Source organism: Talpa europaea, assembly GCF_964194135.1.
Source record: "Talpa europaea genome assembly, chromosome: 3".
NCBI classification, from domain to species: Eukaryota; Metazoa; Chordata; class Mammalia; order Eulipotyphla; family Talpidae; genus Talpa; species Talpa europaea.
Window position 1 is genome coordinate 56887782 of NC_140069.1, and position 23750 is coordinate 56911531.

The 23750-nt window shown below is 40.1% G+C and overlaps 1 protein-coding gene across 3 annotated transcripts in view; it reads right to left on the minus strand.

Moving 5' to 3' along the window:
* The window catches only part of CHD7 (chromodomain helicase DNA binding protein 7), a gene marked incomplete at both ends in the record, with an annotated part of 120227 nt that overhangs the window by 11944 nt on the left and 84533 nt on the right, over positions 1-23750 (minus strand). For 2 of the 3 annotated variants that reach the window (XM_084230029.1, XM_084230028.1), the window contains 16 exons: positions 27-235; positions 444-672; positions 1367-1421; positions 1563-1635; positions 2052-2181; positions 3515-3618; positions 4063-4152; positions 8877-9036; positions 9207-9406; positions 12074-12279; positions 12363-12473; positions 15078-15257; positions 15619-15786; positions 16070-16265; positions 16787-16997; positions 22588-22843. The exons of the other annotated variant lie outside the window; for it this stretch is intronic. In XM_084230029.1, coding sequence (XP_084086155.1) covers positions 27-235; positions 444-672; positions 1367-1421; positions 1563-1635; positions 2052-2181; positions 3515-3618; positions 4063-4152; positions 8877-9036; positions 9207-9406; positions 12074-12279; positions 12363-12473; positions 15078-15257; positions 15619-15786; positions 16070-16265; positions 16787-16997; positions 22588-22843 — 2578 coding nt within the window. The remainder of the gene's footprint in view (positions 1-26; positions 236-443; positions 673-1366; positions 1422-1562; positions 1636-2051; positions 2182-3514; positions 3619-4062; positions 4153-8876; positions 9037-9206; positions 9407-12073; positions 12280-12362; positions 12474-15077; positions 15258-15618; positions 15787-16069; positions 16266-16786; positions 16998-22587; positions 22844-23750) is intronic. 3 annotated transcript variants of the gene reach the window in all.

Here is a 23750-nt window from a genome sequence, read left to right on the forward strand (position 1 = left end):
AGAACATTTGTTACTGAGAGACCTACCATCATCTGGCTTAGTGGGCATTCGACACACTCGCCTACACATGGCCACAAAACAACTGAAGTATTTCTCCAAACTCTCATCAGACTTTTTGTCAAGTCTGGCAAAGGCTCGAAACTGGTTCCAGTCAAACTGCTGTTTCATGGGGTCAAAAATAACTCCAAAAGTGGACACCACACGGTAAAAATCAGCCTCTTCTCTCCTTGTCCACCTTTGAGAGAGAAGACATTTGCTTGAATCGTACTTGCACAACAAGGCTTAAAGTGTATTATTATTTCCTCTTTTCCCCTAAACTTAACACACAATACTTATTTCGGAGGTGGGGAGACACTATGCTGATGCCTCCTGTCTCCAGGGCCTTGAAGAACAGAGAAAAGGGGAATGTACCAATAGTTGAGCGAAACCCTGAAGAAACTCACTTTTGCCGCTTCTCAGATATGATAGCTTCCCTTTCTGCTTCTAGTGCTCTCACTTCCTCCCGAGGTCTTCGTCTGCGCCGGTCAGTCTTCATTAGAGCCTCTTGCCTCATTTGTTGCCTTTTATAGCTACGCTGATAGGCAGTAATGAGCCGGCGCAGGCGGGTAGTCAGGGTTGAGGTGTTAGGCCAGTAAAGTTGGCCTAACTCAGCATTAGTCTCACTGTGCTTGCCTGGAAAGTGGAAAAAAAATATTTTTAAAATGTGTAGCTGCAATCTTGCAATACACAGGATTTTCCATCAAAACAAGATGACTCATTAACATTCAAATGACAATGTGGGAAAAAGCATCATAGCGCTCTCATATTAAAAATATAAATAAGGAATAATATTAGTATGAAACTTAGAAACTATTAATTCTTTGGGGGGCAACAAGTCAATTTATCAACTATACATAAAGAAACATACTTTAAACCATGAACTTCATTATAAGAATGTGTACCTATAAGGAACTTAAAATAATAATCTTGAACATAAAAAATAATCATGTAATTGTTAGCTAATGATCTTAGATTAGGCAAAAGGTCCGTATTCTATTTACATTGGCAACATCCAGATACTTAGCAAATGCCCTCCTCTCAAGAGATGCATTTCTAAAGATACTTAAAAGTTTTCACTAACTGCTGTAAGATATAAATATATACATTATTTTAATCAAAAGACAGTTATTTTATCAAAGAAATTCAGAGTAATAAAATACCAACAATAAATAAGAATTAAAATTCTCCACAAATGAGATGAGTCAGTGTAGAAGGAATAACATTTGAAGGTACCACCATCACAAAGAAGCAGAAGGCCCTGATATGTGGTTAAGTGCCTGCATAATGCACATCTGCTCTGCTCCATGGGTATTTATTGAGTCTTTACCTGTGGCACGTATTTCTATGGATTCTTCCTTCTCTTCTGGAGAATTTGCAAATTCCTTGAAAAGCAAAGCAAGAAAGAGAATTAATTTTGCTTTACCTTTTAAAGAAAAGATCATTTTCTATAAAGTCAAACAAGTCTTATATGGGCATAAAATATTTCAATGGAGTTGTAAAAGACAATAGATTCAAGTTCTTACATCTATTTCATCCTTGAATGGTGTCCTGGTTGGTTTATATTCTGGGTCTTCATCTTCTCTATCAAATTCTCCCCTAGAGAAATTTTTTTTTTAAATATTTAAGTCATAGTGATAAGCAAGAAACTGAAGGATGCTTGGGAAAGAGTAACAAACTGCCTAATACTACTTTTGATTCTTGATTTAACATCAAAAGTCACTATCAGCATTTAGAATGTGTAGTCATTGGAGGAGGGGGAAGGAAAAGAGGAGGTGTATGTGTGTGTGTGGGTAGGGGGTGACATCTTTCATCATTTGGAAAAAAAGTAAGCTACAGATTATCTGGATAACATTGTGTTTAAATAGTAATTTGATAAACAGATTATATCAGTAAACATCATTTAAGTTCAAATCAGATGCAATGTAGTACAGTTTGCAGTGTAAGAAATGAACCCTGCCAATAGATATGATACTGACATAAAGTTTATTAAAATTTTAAAATGTCCTTCTTACCCGTCACCACCATCTGCTAGCATGTCTGTTCCTCTCTGCTCAGCCGCTATGGCCTTGGCATCAGGCATGCCAACTCGTTCCAGGAAGCACAGTGCAGGGTCAGCTCGCATGGAATTGTACTTCTCATAGCCTGTGTTGTCCCCACCAGCCCACAGAGGACACACACAGAAACAATGAAAAGCCTGTCACTGAGCAAATCACAGCATTGCCACAATGTGAAGTTCGTTTCCAACCGATTATCACTGTGTTAAATTTAAATGAGCCTTGTTTTAGAAGAACATTCTGTGGAACTCTCATTTCATGGCAGTTTTGGGGGGCAAGTTACACACTTCGGGGATGTTATCAGAATGACCACAAATGCTAACAGAATTCAGGATGACTGCAAAATGTCTGGGAAGATTTTTGATCCTATTTTTCCCATGATCTAATTTTGCTTGACATTTAAAAGGCTTCGTAATATTCCTTCATGACCTCTGCAGTGGTACTGTGAGTGCACCCCACCCTCCTTGTGAACAGCTTCAATCCTTCCTGCAGGAACTGATACCACTGACTAAAAAATCCCGGTGTAGGTAAGGCCAGTGAACCTGTCTTATTAGGTTTAGGATGATGCATGTCAGTAAGATGACACTGTTCTCTCTATGGTTTTCAAACTGCAATTTGTTTTTTGACTGCCCAAGTTGACTAGATGGAAAATGGCAGATCCCAACAGTGCACTGCGGGAAAATGATTTTTAGGCTGAGCTCACAAAACGCGGTTGCAGTACACAGGCAGAACAGCACAATTCAATTAGGATGTGTACTACAACACACCGCTCCTAACTGCTGTAGAGCCGCAAGCCAAACTGTAATCATGAAAGGTTTTATAAGCCATCATTCTCCCCTTTAGTCAGGCTGGGCTGCTGAGAATACCTCCGCGACCTCCAGAGAATTGGGATTATAATCAGGAATCGCTCACTGTATATATCATGCCAGTTCTGCATCCCCAGCCTTTCAAAGTTAACAAGGCTGCATCCCACTCAGGGGAGCCTCGAGTTCTCAGCACTGACATTTGTGAAATATTGCTTGGAACAAAGCCCAGGAGGCACTTGTACAGATTAATAGCAGAGGTTAAGCCCACCGTCCACTTTGACACGGGTTGGCAGAGCTAGCAAGGGGAGCCGTGCTGGAAGCAAAGTTTAGGGAGAGCTATAGGACAACTTGGCTATTATTAAAACAAATATGGTTTTGGTTTTATTTACAGCCAAGAAAGAAATGTTTTCTTCTCAAATACTCAACAAACATTCAAAAACAGCATCTGATATTTACAGTTCATATTAGATTTTTAGTACAGGAAAATGGTAGACGCCAAGAGTCCTTTGGAACTATCCTCATTAATATTATGACTCTGGAAAAGAGTATGCAAAGAGCTCTAAATAAAGACAAAGCCACACAGTCAAGATGTGGTCAAACAGAAACGTCACTTACCATGTTTGAACACTCCAATTAGGAGGGATTTATCTGCTGCCTTATCCCACCAATCTGTGGGGACTTCAGCATGGAAAGGTTCGGGTATCCACACATCGGCTTCACTAAAAAGACAACCATTTGTGTAATATTTAAGGCAAGAATTCCAAGCAACACATGACATACATGCTCACATGGCCCCTTCCCACAATAAGCACCTGAGCATTGTGGGCGGGAATGAGCAAAAAGCTCAAAGAAAGGGCAGAAACCAGTTGCTTTCTACTGTCACCAGAAATCAACTTTATCACCAAGGGTCCCATTTTAAAGGTCATCTAAGAACACCATTAATTTAGTGCATATTTCTTTATTCAAACATATGCACACACACACAGGCATTTCCCCATTCTCATCCCATCTCCAAGCTCAGAGGACCAACAATGTGTTCAAGACTCAAAAAAAGGACACGCACTATTCATGGTTTATGAAGGTTTTAAAACACAATCCGTGATGTTTTCCGACTCCCGATAATATTGTGAGGAGGTATAGGACAAGTGTGCACTTGGACTAACCTTGAGTCAGCACCCTCTAAGATCTTATCTGCCTGGTCTCCTATAACTTCTTGTCTTAGGTAGTACAGCATGCGGACACGCAGCAGGACCCTGGAGAGGAAGACAGAGGGGGGAAAAAGTTCTTAACTTCAGGACTGTTTGCCAACAGTGGCTTTTGGCAGCTGCTGCTGTTCATCCATCATCCTGCCAAGGCTGATTAGCCATGCTGTATGGTAGGCTTGAAGCGTGACAGATGGTGGCACATAATCACCTCTGTGTGGTGCTTTCTGCTGGCTTCCAACAGGCCTGCCTGGCAACCGCTCACACTGCACAGAGAGGGACCCATCTTAGCCCAGCCCAGGCTCACTTCATTTAGTTCTACCTAGTGCAGCTTGTGAAGTTTAGACACGTACCCTACCATTGCCTCTGAAGTATTGAAGCAAGTTTGTAAACAACTGAGCAGATGGCTTTCAGTAACTGTTCTGCTTCATTATCTCATAAAATTTCCTCAGCTGCTGCCTTAATACCATTTTTGGAAGCACATCAGAAGTTGTAGGAATAAACGAGATATAAAATCTGGTTTTACTACCTTACAATAAACCCTCAATATGGAATGTCAGGTTTTTCAAATTATACAACTTTGATTCTGAGAAAGGAAGATGTTGATGGGGGTGGGGCATGGGGTGGGTGGGTCCTCAGTCTTTTCCCTGAAGGGATAGTAAACATTTCTTATTCTTTCTAGTTAATATTACCTGAGAGCCTAAGTTGTACCTTTTTTAAAAAAGAGTAAAACATCACAAAGGAGATTAAAAATGTGCCCAATTCATTGACATTCTTAGTCCTTTTCATGGAATCATTAAAAAAAAAAAAAAAACCCTTAGAATTCTAGAAACCAGATTTTCAATCTCACTTGGATTTCCTCAATGGCTTAAAACATAATTCTTTCAATAAAGCCCACCTGGTAAATCTCAAGGAACTGTATCTATCCTGCATTTTTTGCAGGACGGCCACTGGTGTGTAGTCAGGACTAATATCTGAAGACTACCTCCTCCATATTAAATGATAACACCATGTGCTACTTCCCTAGCTAGATAATCCCATCATACGCTTACGGAACATTTTACAACTAAGGCTTCACATTTACACATACTAGCACATTTGATCTTCACAAGAATCCTATGATGAAGTGGGGCAAGTTACAATTCCCATTTTGCAAATGTGAAAACAGGGTGACAGAAGACAAGTGACAGATCCAAGATCATCTTAAGCATGGACCACTAACTTAGGAATTATTCCACTGTTAGGAATTCCTAAAAAAGTTACTAGGCCTTTGTCTCTACCATTTTACACTGTCTTTTCAGGTGATGATAATTATCCTCCATAACACCAAAATGAGAAGTAGGGGCACCTTCACCAAAGCAAACTGCTCTAAAGATACATGAACAAGTACCCACAACACAACACGCCTTCCTCTCCACCAGACAACTGCTCCTGGTCAATGCGGATTCTAGATTGGGCAAAGTGTCAGGCTGTGAATCGCAGAATATACTCCAATCATTTTGGATAACTTATTTTTATTTTGTACATCTCTCTCTCTCTCTCTCTCTCTCTCTCTCTCTACTTACTTACTTTTGGTAAGATTAAAAAACTGGCCAAGCTGCATTGAACCAAGCGAACAAAAATAGCAGTGTGGACTCCATGGCTGGGACCTTGGCTCTTTGGTTAGAGAAGAGCTTGCAGTGGAGGCTCAGAAAGGGAAGCCCCAAGAGAAATGTCCTCCACCTGGGGGCTGAATTTTCTCTTATTCACAGCAAAACTAGGTTTAGTGGCAGCGATCCTGATGGTTTTTCTCCTCTTTAGTACAAACCTTTCTTCTTTGGGAGGAATTTTAGTTATGTGGGGACTTTTAAGAACTACTGGTGAATATCACTTTTTTTTCTAGAGGGAAAAAAAAAGTCCAAACAAGTGCAACTGGCAAGCTCAGTGCCCTGTGGAATATTTGGTAGGTATGGGCGGGATAACAAGGTGAATGGGCTGTGGCCTCTGACACTAAGGAGGAGTTTGCATTCGGTAAGCTGACAAACAGTGAATGCTAATGAGGGTCTGGACCTCATTCACATTCCACCAGCTGCCCCACTATGACTGCTTCTTGGGCTAACAGTCAGTCCAAATGCCATACATGGCATTGACCTGTCCTGTTCCCTTCATCTCTTTTAACCGAAGACATTTCCTCTGCCTCTGTCTCTCATGATTTTCATACTTTTGAAGAGAACTGGCCAGCTATTTTCTTGGAGATCTCTTAATTTGGTTCTTACTTTCTATCTTACCAGTCATAAACAATTCCTTACTTTGGATCCTGAGAAGTCTCAGATTATGATCAACTAGGAAGACCTACTGGACTACTTGCTTGTCCCAGAGATGGAGAAATTATCAGTCCTTCTCTGAGACCAGGGGGAAAGATGTGAAGAACATTAGTTATTCCTCACACAATAATCATGGATGTCTGTTACTGACATAAGAATGGAAACATAGAAAAACCCAACAAAGGGTCAAAGACAAACCCTGAAAGCTGATCATAGATAGGAGACATCTGGGAGGGGTGAAGGAGGGTGGAGGGCGTGAAGATCTCAAGGGAATACAGTGCTTTGGTAGTGGGAGAATTAGAGTGACCACAACTGAGGGGAGAAGTCATATACTGCACGCAAATGAACAACAGTGTAAGAAATGAATACTACATTTAAAAATTAAGGGGAAAAAAAAAGAATAGAAAACTACTAAACACTACTAGGATTTGGGAGCAGAGCCATCATTGCCACACTGACCCACTTCACTCATGGTTTGCTGGAAACCAGAACTATCAGAAGGCTACTGACCCAAAGTTCACAGAAGCCACAAGGAACCATATATTTTCTAATACCTCTAACCCAGGCAAGATTTTAGGGAGAATTAGTATGCTTACAGCAGTAACAACAAACTAACAAGGCACCAAAATGGCTTAAGGTAATGATTTTGAAGACTTGGAAAGGAAAAATTATAAGGCTAGAGAGCTCAGGTAGGACCTGAAACCACCATTGAGATTTAAAAAGTTAAAAGAACTATTAGTCCATGCATTCTGGGAATACCAGGTATTACTACTCTCCATGTGCTATTCACATGAGGCTTGAACAGCCCTCAGGAGGAAGCAGGCATCTGAGGTAGACAGGGTGATGGAGAGTAGGCGCAGCCTCAGGTGGGCTGGACTTTCAGCCTGTCTCTGCTCCTTAATGAGCTGAGGGACATTAAGTATGTTTCTCAACTTGAGTCTCAGTTTCCTTGTCAGGTAAGTGGGGATAACAGCACTACATAACTTAGTCGACTCTAACCAACAGTCCCTATGAAGTGCCTGGCAGACAACCAGTATTATGGGTCCAGACATTAGTTGACACTTTTTGAAACAAAGGTACACATGTGTTTACTGATATCCTGCCTTATCCCTCAATTCCAGTTGCAGAGCTCTATTTAACTGATAAGGAACAGGAGTCTTGAAGAGGCTGAGGGACTTGCTTGAGGTTACACTGAGCTAGAAGAGGGAGAGCTATTCTGTGGCAATGGTGACTATATGCCTGATTCTGAAAAATGCAACTCATAGCAAGGAGAGAAACAGCATATACAGATATTTAATAGAGAGTTAACAGAGCTGCAAGTCATGAAGTAAATTTAGATTCAATATTCCTCAGTGATATATAATCAAATTCCGGAAATAAGGTAAAGACTAAGATTCTAAGCTCAGAGGGGGAGAAAAGTGACCCAGCAAGGAAGACATTATTAAGCAAAAAAACCAAACACATAAGCTCCCTGGTTCTCCACTGCAAGTAGTTATTTTTAAAGGTTATATAAAGTTAATCATAGTTCTTTTACACATATTGGTTAATACTTAGCCACCCATAACATTCATAGCTACATTATTCACAGTAACTAAAAGAAGTCCATCAACCCAAGTGTCAGGGACAGATGAATCGACAAACAAAATGTAGTGTATATATACAATGGAGTATTATTCAGTCATGAAAAGGATTGAAATTCCGGTACAAACTACAACATGGATGAACTCTGAAAACACTATGCTAAGTGAAATAAGCCACACACAGAAATACAAATATTGTATGAGGTACTTAGAACAGACAAATTCATAAAGACAGAAAGTGGAGGGGCCTCCCTGGTGGCACAGTGGTTGAGCGCTGGGTTGAGAAGCTGCCTGCAGCCTCTGCAGCACCAGTTCGATCCCCGGCCACCGGGCGAGGGTCCCACATGGTGCGCAGACCTCTCCTGCTGCCCGCTGCTCCCCTCAGCAGTGCATTTCATCAGTCTGCCTGTTCTGCTCTCCCCTCTGGCTCTGGTGAATTCTCTCACCCCCCCGTGCTTCTGACTGTACCGAAGTGCTTGTATAAAAAAATAAAAAATTATAAAAAAATTAAAAAAAGAAAGTGGAATGGTGAATGCCAGAGGTTGGGGGTGGGGACAGGGGCAAGAGGAGTTATTTTTTAATAGGTGCAGTGGGTCCATGAAAAGATCTGGGTATAGATAGTGATAATGGGTACACGGCATTGTGAATGTAACTAATGTCAATGAACTGTACACTTACAAATGCAAATGGTAAAATTCTATTACATATCTTTTATCACAAAAACAAACTTGGTCATCCAAAGGTATGCTGTCATGTGACTGGCATCATACTTCAGGAAAAAACAGTAAGACTGAGCAAAGACAGTAACTATGGTTTAACAATCCGAGTAACACAAGCATATTTAAGAACAAAAACAGAAACAGCCTGTCCACACCCCATTTTCAGAACGTACTTGTTGCAGTGGTGCTTCAGATGCTTCTTGTAGCTGTCCTCCTGGAACAGGGCATCTGGGTTGCAGCTGGCTAGCCAGTCGGCATCCTGTACCATTGGGTGTGCGCTCTGGGCTTTCACCTTCTTTCCCTTCCTTCCCCTTGGCACTGGGGCTGATAAACCTAGAATTGTGACAACAGAAGCTTTCTAGCACTCAGTTTAGTGTCAGCGTGAGATATTTTGATGCAGGAGGCAGGAACCACAGGGTCTAGGGTCTTCACCTGCAATATGTGCACAGTGCCCTGGCACCTCACTGCAACCCTGTAGCACACAAAGCACAAAGCAGACTTACCGGAATGATTGACCAAGGCTCGAGTCTGGCCGTCAGCCGTGGGTGTTATCAGATCCCAGATGAAGCTCTTGATGTTCTCGTCCCCCTTGTAATGGTTGAGGCAGTACACAAGAATGGTTCTGCAGATGGTTTCTACATCTTGCTCAGTGAGCTGACGTTTGTAGCGTCCATGGGAAAGGATGTCTGTCCACCGTCCCCAGCTGTAAAGCAAATACTCAAAATGCAGATGGTGCCTTTGAGTTTAGATCTGGGGTTTTACCCTCACAGCCAGATACAAGTGTTAGGAAATCCTGGGTCAAAACTAGCGATATTGTATATCAGGCAAAAGCAATGATCAGCGTGCAAGAGTGAAAACACTCCTTCATGGGAGGTCACAAGGTTGCTGCACTTCAGGGTAGTAGTCAAGCTACCACTGAAATAAAAGGGCTGGATCTGCTTTTCCTGATAGATGCAGGTAGAGGCAGCAACTTTTAGGACATGAATACAAGTCAGGACCTGGAAATTTTATGCTTTGTTTCGCACTGCCAGGGTTCATATGTTTTGATGTTGACCAATCGAGATGAAAAGTGAATGGAGGTGCATGTGACTACCACCAGATAAGGCTGCAAAAGGCTGAGAATACCTGCATTGGTCCATTTAAATGGGGTGCCACAGTCATCACTGAAGGACTGAAAAGCGCTGCGTTTCCTTTTGTAATAGGAAACTCCCAAGTACAAGGGCATTCATAACAAAATATTCAGCCAACTCTCAGGCCCCTCATGCAAAACAGGTGGAAGAAAGGACTGGACAGAATCAAATGGCATACCGTTGAAACTAAACCACCTACGCAGGGTTATAACCTGGGTGAAACACAGTGTTGTGCTATTCCATCTGGGTGCGGGGAGTGAGGGCATACAGCAGGAAAGCTGATGTCAAAGCTGTGTCTTCCTCAGGTTACAGCTGAAAGAGGCAGCAGGGCAGTATCAAGATAGGCACGAGGCCCTCCACAGCCCTCTTCAACAGCCAACAGCTGTGCATGGTGGCAATGGCAGTACCGTGCATTGGTCCCAGCCTGCCCTGCCTCTTGTACCTGACCTGTTCGTTCTGAGTTCTATGAACTTCTCTTAGTCCCTTAAATTTCAAGGCTAGCCCTAGCCTCTAGCGCTTTGGACACTGTTCTCTCTGCAGGAACTTTCCTCTCCTCCCTACTTAACTCCCAAGACCCCCTCTTACCCAGCAAATTTGTGACATCCACCAAGTCACAGACTACACACAAGAACTGTGCAATTCCTTCTTTTATTCCTCCTATCCCCACAAGTGGGGAGATTATACCTGAGCTGAGTCTTAAACACACTTTGATGTTCCATGTATGCAGTTCTTCCCTGCACAGCTCTGTCACATTTTACTGCCACTGCTGTGCCCACATGCCTGACTTGAGACAGTACAGTGACTGTCCTGCTCTGAGCTGTGATCTTGGTCCCTGAGAATCCTAGCACAGTGCCCAGCATATACTATAAACTCAAAGTAGACTGATGCCTATGGGAGGAGGGAAGGGTTTAACTGGAAGACTATATAATCATGCCTCTTAGCTTCAGGAGTTATCAATATAATTCATTTCTAAAGTAACCAACAAAACTCCCAACTTTGATCTTCAGGTTGAACCATGGAAGTAGATGTAAGCAGCAAAGGGATTTGGTGGGGAGAGTCTCTCTGCCATGTAAGAAGGAACAGAGGTAATTAACAGAGGTGACACAGTTGCTAAGACTTAAAATGGGCATCAGCTTGACTTCATTTACTCCAGAAATACAATCACTGAGTCAGCACCATGTGTGTAAGCTGGCACTGTACACTTCCCTGAGAAAGAGCCTTAGTCCTCAAGGAGTTGCTAATTGGGGATCTAGAGGAGAGGTCAACTATTCAAAGTCATAAAACAACATGATGAGTATGGTAAAAAGTGCAGGTCAGACTGGGGCAGGTGTGAAGGTGATGCCTCTACTGGATGCCAAAGACAGAACTGTGGGCCAGATCAAGACTGTGTGTGTGCTGGGGGTGCTGGTGCTCTAGGCAATGGAACCAACACACTGAAGGAAATGAGGCATTCTAGTCTAACAGAAGCTTGGACTGCCCACAGAAAGGACAAGACAACATGGGCCAGATGACAGTCCTGCCTGCCATGTTAACAGAATGTTTGCATTTATTCTGAAACTAATGATGATACACTGGAAGAAACAATCAAAGGCAAAACATCATCAAATCTATAGAAATAACGCTTTTATGGCAGTTTTTATTTGAATGGAATTTGCCTACAGTCCCATAGCCTGTCAGAGATTTCTTATTTACAGATTTACATATTTACTGAGCACCATGACATTCAAAGCACTGTGTGGGGCACCATGGAGAGCCAGGGATGTGGATTCTGCCTTTCAGGAAGTTGTATTCCAGCAGGAGAAATATGAAACATTCACAGAGTTGAACTGACTATCTTTTTGTTTCAGATGAGTTGGAAAGAAGAGATTTACAAGTAACAAATTTATTAGTAACAAATTTACTATAACAAAAGAAGTAAAAAATGTAAATTTTATGTGAAGGTATAATTGGAAACTACAATTTTGAGACTTCATTCTGAGTTGATAATCAAAATATAAGTCTGAATGAGGCATAGTTCCTTAAAAAACAAACACTTGCCCTAACTCCACGTGGCCCCTCCAGATCTGTGAGGATATGAACAACTTTGATTAACCAAATGACCCCAGGTGCCATCAGAGTTGCCACAGACACATTTATTTGATTGTACCCTGGGGAATCACAAAAATCCAAACAAAAATATCGTTTTATTATACCAAGTGGAATTCCAACTATTTTTTTTTTGATAAAACTTTCTCACTTACCCATAGACAAGCAGATTCTTCTCAACTCTAAAGCACTCACTCCTTGCATAGCCCTGGGATCTGTCCTGGGGCCGCCGGGGCTTTGTGCAAGGCTTCTCTTCTGAATCACTTTCCAAGTCTGAAAATTCCATCAATTCATCTTCTTTCACTGCACTGTAGAGCCTGGTCTGCTTCCTCACTCTTGGGGTGTCAATAACCAAGTTGTTCTAAAAAGGACACAGATAACTTGAAACTTTTGAGTCACCCTTGGGTTGGATCAGATAGAATTTGAATGAAATCTCTTACTCACCCTGCCATTTAAGGCATCAATATCCAATTCAGCTTTCTTAGCCCACTTTTGCCAGAAGTTTGGATCATCCAAGGAAATGTCTGTCCTATTTCCAGATGCAACAAAACTGGCCTATTTGCAAAAAATGAGCATTATATTTTCAGATGCTTTTTTTCTCAGATGCAAAATGCAAAGCAGCTTTCATTTGTTTATTCACTTGAACAGGCATCATTCCTTCACTAAGTGCCAGATGCTATAGTTGGTGGGGCTAGGATGAAAGACTGACTCAGAAAAGCTCACTGTCCTGGGGCTAAAACAGACCAGGAGACAAAAGATGATACCGCAGAGTAGTGAGAGGGAACAAAGATATGCATAGGCACAACTGATAACAGAAAAGGGTCCTGACCAAATTTAGGTGGGGGTGAGGGTGCATGCAGGCTGGGAAGAGAGCAGAACAGCCCCTCCAGAAGATAATGCCTAGATCCGACTATTAGAAGCTCACACAATGGGAGGAGCAGCCAATGGGAGGAGTTGACAAGGCAGGCAGTAGGCATGCCAAACAGGGCCTTTCGTGGTGCTACCAGAGTCCAAACACTATACTGAGTTAGCAATGAATTCCAGTGGGTTAGTGTCAAGGTGGAGGGACTGTATCCTGAGTTACCTGTTGTATTATACTGATGTCTTGGACAGTGTGGGAAGGACAAAGAACAAACTAGCATAGTTTAAGGAAGGCAATAACAAAAACTGAAAATGCCATAGCAGAAATGGAAAAAAAGTGACATCTCGAAAGATACTCTTTAAAAGATGAAATTAGTGAGGTTAGCATTTGGGTGGATAGAGGCATGAATGAGGAAGAGGAAGCCAGGAAAAACCTCAGTCTCCAATGGTGTTAGAGCATTGTGTATGCAACATGAAATGGGTGGAGGACCAGGGATGGTAAGTTTGGTTTTGTAAATGGTGTAATCGTAAGAGAGGACTAAGGAAAGAACCTAAAGAGAGGCTGAGAGAGATAAAGGACAACTCAATGCCCACACTCAAAGGAAGGAGTTGTATCTCTACCTCACTCCATACACAAAAATTCACTCAAAAGGGATCACAAAACTAAATGTAAGAGCGGAAACTACAAAATTCTTAGAAGAAAATATGGGGATAAATCTGCTGTGACTTTAAGGTAGAAAATACACCTAAAAAAACAAACAAACAAACAAACAATAAAAGAAAACACAGGTAAATTTGGCTTCATTTATAATAAACACTTAAGAAGACTTAAGAAAAAACTGAGAGAAAATATCTGCAAATCATATTATTTGATCAGGAACTTTCATCCAGGATACATAGAGAATTTTTAAAATGACAGATAACTAAAAAATGAGCAAAAGATTTAATAGATATCATTGCAGAGATGCTATACATATTGCCAACATGTGCATGAAAAGTTACTCATGTCATCAGAGAAATACAGACCAAACCATAGTGGGACACCACTTCACACTCACTAATCTAGCTCTAGTAAAAAAAAATCAGTAAGTATTGGTTGGAGTGTGGAGAATGTGGAACCCTAAAACACTGTGAAAGAGAAAAGGGCACGGTGTCACTTCAGAAAACATGTGGCAGTCTTTCAAAGAGTTAAACATGCAGTTTACACATGACCCAGAAATTCCATTCCTTGTGATATGTGCAAGAGGAACGAAAACATGTCCAAACAAAAATGTGCATACAAATGTTGGTAACAACTTAAAAGTGGGAATAATTCAAATTTCATTATCAACTGGTCAGTGAGTAAACAACCCCAATATCCATTATCAATGGACAAATAATGAGGTACAGTTAATATAATGGAGTATTGTTCAGCAAAAAAAGGGAATTACTGATACATGCTAACATAGATGTCAAAAACATGCTAAGTGACTGCGGCCAGACACAAAAGACAACATGTTGTATGACTCCAGAGTAGGCAAATCTATAGACAGAAAGTAGATTAATGGCTAATAGGCAAAGGATGGGGGTGGAGGGGGTTAGCTGTTAATGTACATGAGGATTTACTTGGGTCATAGAAATGTTCTAAACTTAGATGATGGCCCAAATTTGCAAATATGGTGTAAGATATTACATTGTACACTTAAAATTGGTTAATTTTATGGTCAGGTACACTGCGTTTCAATAAAGTTGTTAAAAATAATGTATAAGGTGGGCCCAGGTATGAATGACGGAGCAGTGCAGGTGAAGTCTCAGGAGGGATGTTAGTGGAGTGGCTGTGCCCAAGGGAACTATGCTCGGGCTGTTCTGATGGAATGGTTAGGGAGCGGCACAAGCCGGAAGTTGAAAAATAAGTAGAAAGGAAGGCAGTGGAGAGATAGCTAATGTAAATTATTTCTATAAAAGCAGAGTTATGGTAGTGTAGATGCAGAGGAAAAGAGGTGAGAGACTTTTTTAAAGACAAGAGTGACCTGATTGGTCTTATAAGCTGTGTCGGGAACTAAGATCTCAGAGACAAGGAGAGGATGGGGTCAAGAACAGGAAACAGCAGATAAGAGGACCACTACTGGGGCTATGTACATAGAAGAGAAGCCAAAACACAGAATATTTTTTGCATTAGGGTTTCCACAGGGAATTAATTAATGTGTTAATTTGTAATATAAACAAACATTATGTGTTCATCTCCTGATCACTTTATAAGGGCATTTTACATGAACATTGACACGTATAAGAGATCTGCCTCTTCAGGTCAACTCGCACCTTAGCAAACGTAGAACCTTTCCCTTCAGACTCGATGGTGATAGTGTGGGTTCGCCGCAAGAGGATCTGGTCGATGTCTTCTTCACAGAATTTAGACCCTTCATCCTCCTCATCCATGAGTGCACCATAGGCCCCTTTTCGCAGAAGATCCTCTATTTCTTTCTTGGAAAGCTGTTGTACCTGTTTTAGAAATGTATTTAAAACACTTAAGATATTTCAGAAGTGAAATATTTATAAACCAAACAAGGCTTTGTTTTTCTCAAAGCGGGTAAATATGGATTTTAACAAAGGAAAATGGGAACCAAATATGCTTAAAATATTGAGGCAGGAAAATAACCAGATATTAAAAAAATTCTTATTTTTAGCTAAATAAAGGAAAAGGGGCCAGAACAGAAGAATGGGAGGGATTGGGGTCAGAATGGGGGGATTGCAATTGTATGGGGAATATAAAAATAAAATTTATTAATTAAAAAAAAAAAAAGAAATAAAATCAAGAGAAAAAAAAAAAAAAAAAAGAATGGTCTGGGCTAGTGTTGCTTACCCCATTGGTAGCGTTTTCTCTTCCACTCATGGACTGCAGCACAGCTTTATCCAGACCGAGTTTCAAACTAGCCTTGTCAAACATTTCTCTTTCATAAGAATTTCTTGTAATGAGTCTGTAGATTTTCACAGATTTGCTCTGTCCTATCCTATGACATCTAGCCTGAGCCTAGAAGAAAAGGGAAATTAGTGGCTACCAAAGACTCAATTGCCAGTTATAAATGCATAAGTGGTAAACTAACCACTAACAGGTAAGTTTAGAAGAGTGTTGACATACTAAGAAATTGCTTTTACATTATTAATAAATACTAGCCCATTCATTTGCCATCACAAACACCTCCCCCCAAAATATGGGACTCTGAATGACTACATAATTTGACGGGGGTTCTCCATCATAGCAGAATGATTTAAAAAAAGAAAAAGGCAACAGAAATATTTTCTTGCATGTTTACCTGGAGATCATTTTGGGGATTCCAGTCGGAGTCAAAGATGATGCAGGTATCAGCAGCAGTAAGATTAATGCCTAAACCTCCTGCCCTTGTACACAGGAGGAAAACAAACCTATCAGAATCAGGTTTGGAGAATCTATCGATAGCTGCCTGGCGGAGGTTGCCTCTCACTCGGCCATCAATCCTTTCATATGGGTACCTACAAAATGTCAGTGTTAACAAGGAGTCTTGACAAATAGTAACAACATACTTGCTCCTTTTTTTTATTTTTAAGCAAGAATTACAACCTGAGATATATGTTAACAGAATGATATTTATCAGAAATAACTTCAGAGCAAAAGCTCTTACTGTGGATTTTCATACATTGGTTGCATGCCTAAAGATTAAAATTTATTTTACCCCCTCCTCAATGATCTACCCAAACTCTAAAAACAGCCAATAACCCCAACAGTAGAATAACAATTTCAGTCATAGGTAAGATGTGTTCTCCCCTAGTCAAATGAAAGAAATGCGAAGCAAAATTGCCCCAAAGCACATAACCCTGCTGTACTCGGCATACATGTAACTGTCATGTACATCTGCAGTTTTTAAAAAGAGATATGACACTCTCTTCCCATCCCAACCCCTTTATCATATATGTCACATTGAGGTAAACCACTTGAAGTCCCAAGAAAGGTCATTTTTTATCTCCCTTTTATTCGCATGGTGCATGGCCCTCACCGTCTTTGAATGAGGTAGTCTTCCAGTATGTCCAAGCAGCGCACCATCTGGGAAAAGATAAGCACCCTGTGGCCACCAGCCTTCAGTTTTGGCAGCAGCTTGTCAATCAGCACTAGCTTGCCAGCAGCCTGGATCATCGCCTGGAGCTGAAAATCTGGAGAGTCTGCATTGTGTGTTTCTTTAAACTCTTCCAAAATTTTCTCTTCAGCACCTGCAGAGATTGGACAGCATAACGTGAATACTGTAAAAGGTTTTTATTACTAAAAACAATGAACTTGCATTCAAACCCCACTACAAACTGTACAAACCCTAATGTTACATTCGTGTTTATGAACATAAATCCATCCAGATTCTAAATCAGGTCCACACAAAACCATGAAAATATAAAAGGGATCAAAGTTTTAAGCATAACACATTTAGGCATTTGGGGGAAAAACACATTTTCCAACAAACAAATGTTTGCTGTCTATAAAAACTGAAGTTCAACAACAGACTGTCAAGCCAGAAGTGGCAGAAACAAGCCAAGGGCCAGATACCTACAGAAAATTTGGAACCTAAATTGTTAAAGAAATGAAGAACTGTTTACTAGCTGAATATAAACACAAACAACAAAATCTGTTCTGAAACTAAGAAACAAGGGAATATAGTTCTAAAAATTATCATGCAAGGGCAATAGTTTTCATATTAATTCAGCCAAGAGGTCTGCAATGAAAGGAAATTCATTTCTTGGACAAATTTTGGGGATTTTTGTGGAAGACCTGAGCACATATCTATTGCCATCTCTGAATCTCCCTCCATCTTCATTCCCATCTGATAATTTCCTAAGGAACAAAAATTCTATCTTGAGTTATCTAAACTTTAAAAATAACAACCACTTCTAAGTGTTTCATGTAGGATTGTCTATGTCTAACCTTCTCTTCCTCAGAGCTGCACATGGACATCTGCTTGTTCAAAGACTTGGGGGCATTAAAGAGAATCCTCAAAAGCAAGACATTTTCCCAAGGAATGAGGCTTTTCCACTTCCTCATCTGACCTCACACACCAGCCTTCTCAGGAAGCAGCAGGTTAAGCTTCCTTCCACTGCTCAGGTGGCTTAACTAGAATTATGCAGCCTGGGCCTTGCCTCCTCCCATCTCTGCGTTAATCAGCACATGGCTGCTGTGCTCAGCTCCTCTTCCTAAAGATGAGGGATGTGGTCATCTATTCTTTAAACAACACAAACAATTCCATCTAATGAGATCAGTTTTCAGCCTTAAACTGTGCCAGAAATGGTGAATTACTCTTTCGACCGCTGGTTTTAAACATGTAAACTAACTGCACACAAAATGGGGATGCATAAACCTCAAAGGGTTTTAAAGGTTGTGTGACTCAGACAGGTCACCACAGTCACTTGGGCAGCAGTTCTGCAAGCAACAGAAGATGTAACAAAAGTGCAATCCTATTTCCATTTTTAAGGCAGTTGTGGAAATTAAGATTTGACATGGTGATATGCAGAAATACAGCTTATTTATTCATCAACAAAGAATCTTACTGAGAACACATTAAAGCAAATGTTTTTACCAAACACTAAGACCTTCTGCAAAGCATACTGTTATTTCTTATGAAGGAGGAGGACTGGCAAAAATTGCCAACTCTGTCAGACCTGCTAGTCCTTCACTCACTTTTCCACATGAATAAGAGCATTTTTCCTTAAGTGGAAAAAAAAAAGCAAAGGTTCTGCTAGGGAAAGGTAAAGAACAAAAGGATATCTAAGCATTAGCAGGAACAGGATTAGCATTAGCAGGAATACAGCATTAGCAGGAATATAGAAATCTAGATTGTAGATTCAGGACAAGAAGACTCTCAGGGAATGGGGAAATAAGTAAGTTCTAATATTAGGTCTTTTTAAAACTATTTTTTGTACAATATACCATAAGATCTTTGCGGTTCGGAAACAAGAGTTTACATTTATAATATTGCCCATATCAAGATTATAACCGCCAATTAAAATACAGTATTTAGTTTAACACAAGTTAATAGTTGATGAATAGTTTTCACAAATGAGATAATCATTAGACAAATATCAGACATAATTGAATTTTTTTAGTAAAAATCTTGAAATATAAATAATCCAGTCAAATGAGCAATTTGTTTATATTTCAAATTTATTCATAGATAAGAAAAATAATACTCCTGCCTTTTCAATACTATCAATAATTTCTCATAATCATCAAAATGAAAATATATTCTCTTTTACCTGACAAAAACTATTGCTGAATTAATCTGTTCAATTTTTTATTATGAATTCAGCTTCTCAAGACAGCAACTTTAGCAAACATTCTTTTATGATTCCTTTAGTAATTCATTTATAATGACCGGATTGAAAGGATAAGAGTAGTGGGAAGATTTTGGAGAGAAAAGTAATTCTATCTTCTCATGTTATAGTCAGACTTTCAAGTTTACCAACTAAAGGTTTACCCTGATGTTAGACTTACATATCTCAATGAGAAAAATAACTGGAAATGGGTTATGATAAGCCAAAGTACCTTGTTGGCACTGCTTATACTATATTTAAAAATTAAAGTAGTGATTGTACTACATTTAAAAGAGTGTGCATGTATCAAAAATAACTTGGAGTAATTGTGCATTCACTCAAAATATGTATGGAAGACTTCTAACTTAAAAACAGATGGTCACTGTAAGGGCAGTAACAGCAATATTATCTAGCTATATTAGCCACGAACAAATAAGGAATCATTTTGTTTTTGAAGATTATTAGAAAAAAAAAAAGAAGTTACTATTTTCTCTCTGAAGTTCACTCCACCACATAAGCTTCAGCCTTGTTTCCTTTGTGCCTACTGTTCTCTACATTCCTCCTAAGCACCAACATAACAACAAGTGATTTGAGTGTCTCCCCTAACCATCAGGGACCTTTCCCAAGTTTTCAATATTTTTAATCTCACATAGGGAAATTGAAATGCCATTCTCATAATGCCTGGGCTAATAATAGTAACTCCATTCATGCTGTTCAATCACCTGCTTAATTTTTAACAAGAAAAACAACAACTAGCAACACTTACCGAGTGCTTATATTGTGCAAGACACTGCTCTAAGTACTTAAGTAAAAATATTAACTCACAAAAAAAAAATTCTCACTTCTAGTTTGTGTTCTACCATCACTTCTAATTTTCTTCTGTTCTTATATTTCCACAGTCAACTTATGCATACAGTTGCTTCTATTTTTTATAATTACAGAAATGTTTTTACTTTATTAAACTGAACTTAGCTTGAATGGGGCTACTTTGCCACAACCAATACAAATTTCAATTTAACCTTCAAAATTAAAAACAACCTTTTAAAGTCTTCCATAAATGTGCTCAGAGCTGGCATCCTGCCCATGTACTTTCTACTCCAGACTGGCCATGAGCATGCACAGCACCAGCCACGGAGGAACCTCTGAGAAACACAAGGTCTACATGAGTTATCTGGGCGCTTGTAATGTCCAGTGTGCATGCTGGAGTGTGTCTCTGTGTATGCATTTTTTAACACTACAATTTCCCAAATAAAAAGGCATATGAAAATAAGTGCTTAACAGATATTACATAACTTGCTGTAAGGACAGAAAAGCTGACCTCAAGATGCGACAAATTAGAACAACTGCCACTAATCCAAGCATCGATCAGTCCTAAGAGACTGCTGGGAGACAAGTGAATTGTACAGACTGAGAGCAATTAGATAGGAAAGGTTCACCAGCTGCTTTGGGGAACTCCTCCACACAATGCTCAACATATGTAAATGGCATGTAATCACACAAGGGAAACTCAGTGACACCAGAGTGGTTCTCCAACACCATGGCTGAAGTCCCCCTTTTCACAAACACCTAGCTGGTAGCATATCAGCTCTGTTTCTTTCCCTCTTATTCTTTGTTTTCTTTTTACCAGATATTAAAAGCAAAAATAGATGTGCTTGCACACACCTACATGCCCACAGATACGCTTTACTCATACCATCAATCACCCTAGTTCCAACTCCTTCTCCCTGACTTAGGCGCAAACTCGTTGACACCATAATCACCTCACAAACTCTTAAACACATGATGATTAATAGGTTGGCAGCACTAAATATATAATTACCACACGATACTCTTGTTAGAAGACAGAGCTAAAAGCACGAAGTTTTAAGAAGAGGTGCACTGATGTCACACCATAGAAATGGACTCTAGGATCCAACGACTGTCACCCACACATGGATCACTTTATCATTTAGAACCTAAAACTTCTGGATCTGAGGTAACTGATGGGTGTGTAAGTTACAGAAGGGGGAAAGATTAGGAGCTCCTTAAATTAGGTGCCCTAGGACCTCATATATTGTGATAAAGGCAGAATGAGCTTAATTTTTTTGCCTTATAAAGAAATTTAATTGCATGTTGGATGGTTATAATCACGCACCCCAATTTAGCTGGTCATCATCTTTCACCCATTGTAACTCCTGCCTGAACTAGAGCAATTGCCTCTATGTTGGTCTTTCTGCTTATCTGTCTTTCCCAACTCCTATCCATTTATACAATGCTGCCAGACCAAAGAGCCTGAATTACATTACTAATGATCTCAGCTCAAATACTAGTAGTGGTTCTCCACTGCCTGTAGACTAAAGCCAGAATCCACAACCTAGCATTTAAGGTTTTCTGCAGCAGCACCCCAGTATGTCTAAGGCTTACTGTCCCACCATTCCTTACATATATTTTACTTTTTTTAAAAAAGATTTTTTTTAATGCATCCAAGAACTGACGGATAGGCCAGGTGTGGAGGTAGAGAGGATTCACCAGAGACAGAGCGGGGAGCACAACAGGTGGATTGACTAAAATACATACACTGCTGAGGGGAGCAGCGGGAGAGCCAGGAGAGGTCTGCTGCACCATGTGGTTCACCTCCCTGGCCAGGGATTGAACTTGTGCTGCAGTGGCTGTGGACAGCTTTATAGTGCTGCGTCTTAACCCCTTGCGCCACCAGGGAGGCCCCGTTACATATACTTTATACTTCAGGCAAGATCCCCTTTGTTTTCCTGCCTCCTTCACTGTGTTCAAGTTATTATTTCAGCCTAAACATCTTTTCTTTTTCTTACCTTGACGGGCAAGACCCTTCTTCCTTCCTTGTGGGCTTGTCTCAAATGCCATCTTTTTCTAAAGGTTTTCCTAATCTCAACTCCTGACAAACTGAAGGTACTTATATTATCTAGAGTTTGTACATCATAGGCACGCAGTATTTAACCTTTTAATGATTTGTGAATGTATACAATAGTTTTTTACTCATATCAGCTACATAATGCTACCAATTTAGGTAAGACAACAGGAAAACCATAAAGTATTCATCAGCCACAGGGAGAAACAATTATCAAAGCATTAAGATAGTCTAGCATTCTTAGGGAATAGGTGCTAAAGGCCTCTAGACAGAGAAATCCAAAGATATTTTTCCCATCCAAGGTACATAAGAAAATCTCAAAAGGGGCTAATTTCTCTTTAACTGTCAGCACCTTTGATAATTTTCAATCATGAAGCACTAATGCCTCCTTTCAGGGGTGAGACAGCTGTAGGGAAGGAGAAGGGTGCAATGTGGTCCTGTTTCAGAGCTCAGCAGGGCCATGGTCCTTCATCTTCAGCCACTACAGAAGGAGGCATTGTAAAAAATAGGAAGCTGGTGAAACCCACAAAAAGATGACAGGCTACAGTAATGACTACAAACCATAAAATCCTCAGTCTAGAGGAAGAAAAGGATTTCTGGCGCTTTGATAGCCACTGTAACAAGTTTACAAGTGGCCAGGCTTACCATTAATAAGGTACGGATGATTGCAGCACTTTCGTAATTCCATCATAGTGTTTAAAAGGTTAGGTACGTTAGCTTGACCACCACCTTTGGAAAGAAATGTAAAATTCTTCTCAAGGATGGCTCGGTAATATTTCTTCTGAATGTTTGTTAGCTCAACTTCAATAATAGTTTCTTCTTTGGGGGCCAAGTTCTTTTCTACATCTTCCTTGAGACGTCTCAACATCATTGGCTTTAGAATAGCTTGGAGTTTTTGCACCTAAAAAAGGACCTTAAGTAAATGCTAGTATCATGATTTGCTTGCATGTTAACATATACTCTAACATGAGAAATCAGGATTACCTTACTTATTTACCATTTATTTTCAATTGTCAAAGCCCAGAAGGGTATTCAGGCACTAATCTGTCCATTTTCACAACAGAAGTACACAAAGGTTGAATGATTCCCTTTCAAATGGAGCATTTCACTTATCCCAGGGTCCTGAATAGCCAGAATACTTGAAAATCACACAGCAGAAAAGCACCCAATTCATTCACTTAGTTTCTCTTCTGTTTGTCTTAAGTCACAGTGATGACAAGGAAAGAGAAAAGAATGCCATGAAGAGTGCTATGCTTCTAGAAAGGGCTCAGAGAATGAGTGAGTGAGCAAGGAGTTACCTAGTCCTACACCACTAGGCAAGCAGAGCTGATTCTCTCTGTTCCTTTCTCTGTTGATTGACAATAGGATGCAGCACAGCAAAGTGTGCTCATTTTAGAAAAGCAAACAAACAAACCAAACCAAAACATACTTCACTTTGAACTAAACTAAAAGGTTTTAAACAGTATTTGGGGTTAGCGAGGAGGCAGGGCACACAAAGATCAAGATTTCAAGCATATCTCTATATCTCTTTCAAATACAGCAAAATGATGAGCACCCAAAAAAAAAAAAAAAAAAACTCTTGTGGTGTATAAAATAAGCAAGCACTTTGCACATACAATACCTCATTTAATTCTCACAGAAATCCTGTGGGGGTAGGATTTCAATTTTCCACATTTCCAAATGAAAATATGCGGATTCAGAAAAATAAGCATATGACCAAGTATACAGAGCTAAGAGATAAGCCTAGAGTCAAAACTCCGGGCAGCAAATGCCTCTACAAACTTCACTGGCTTCTGATATTAAGCCTG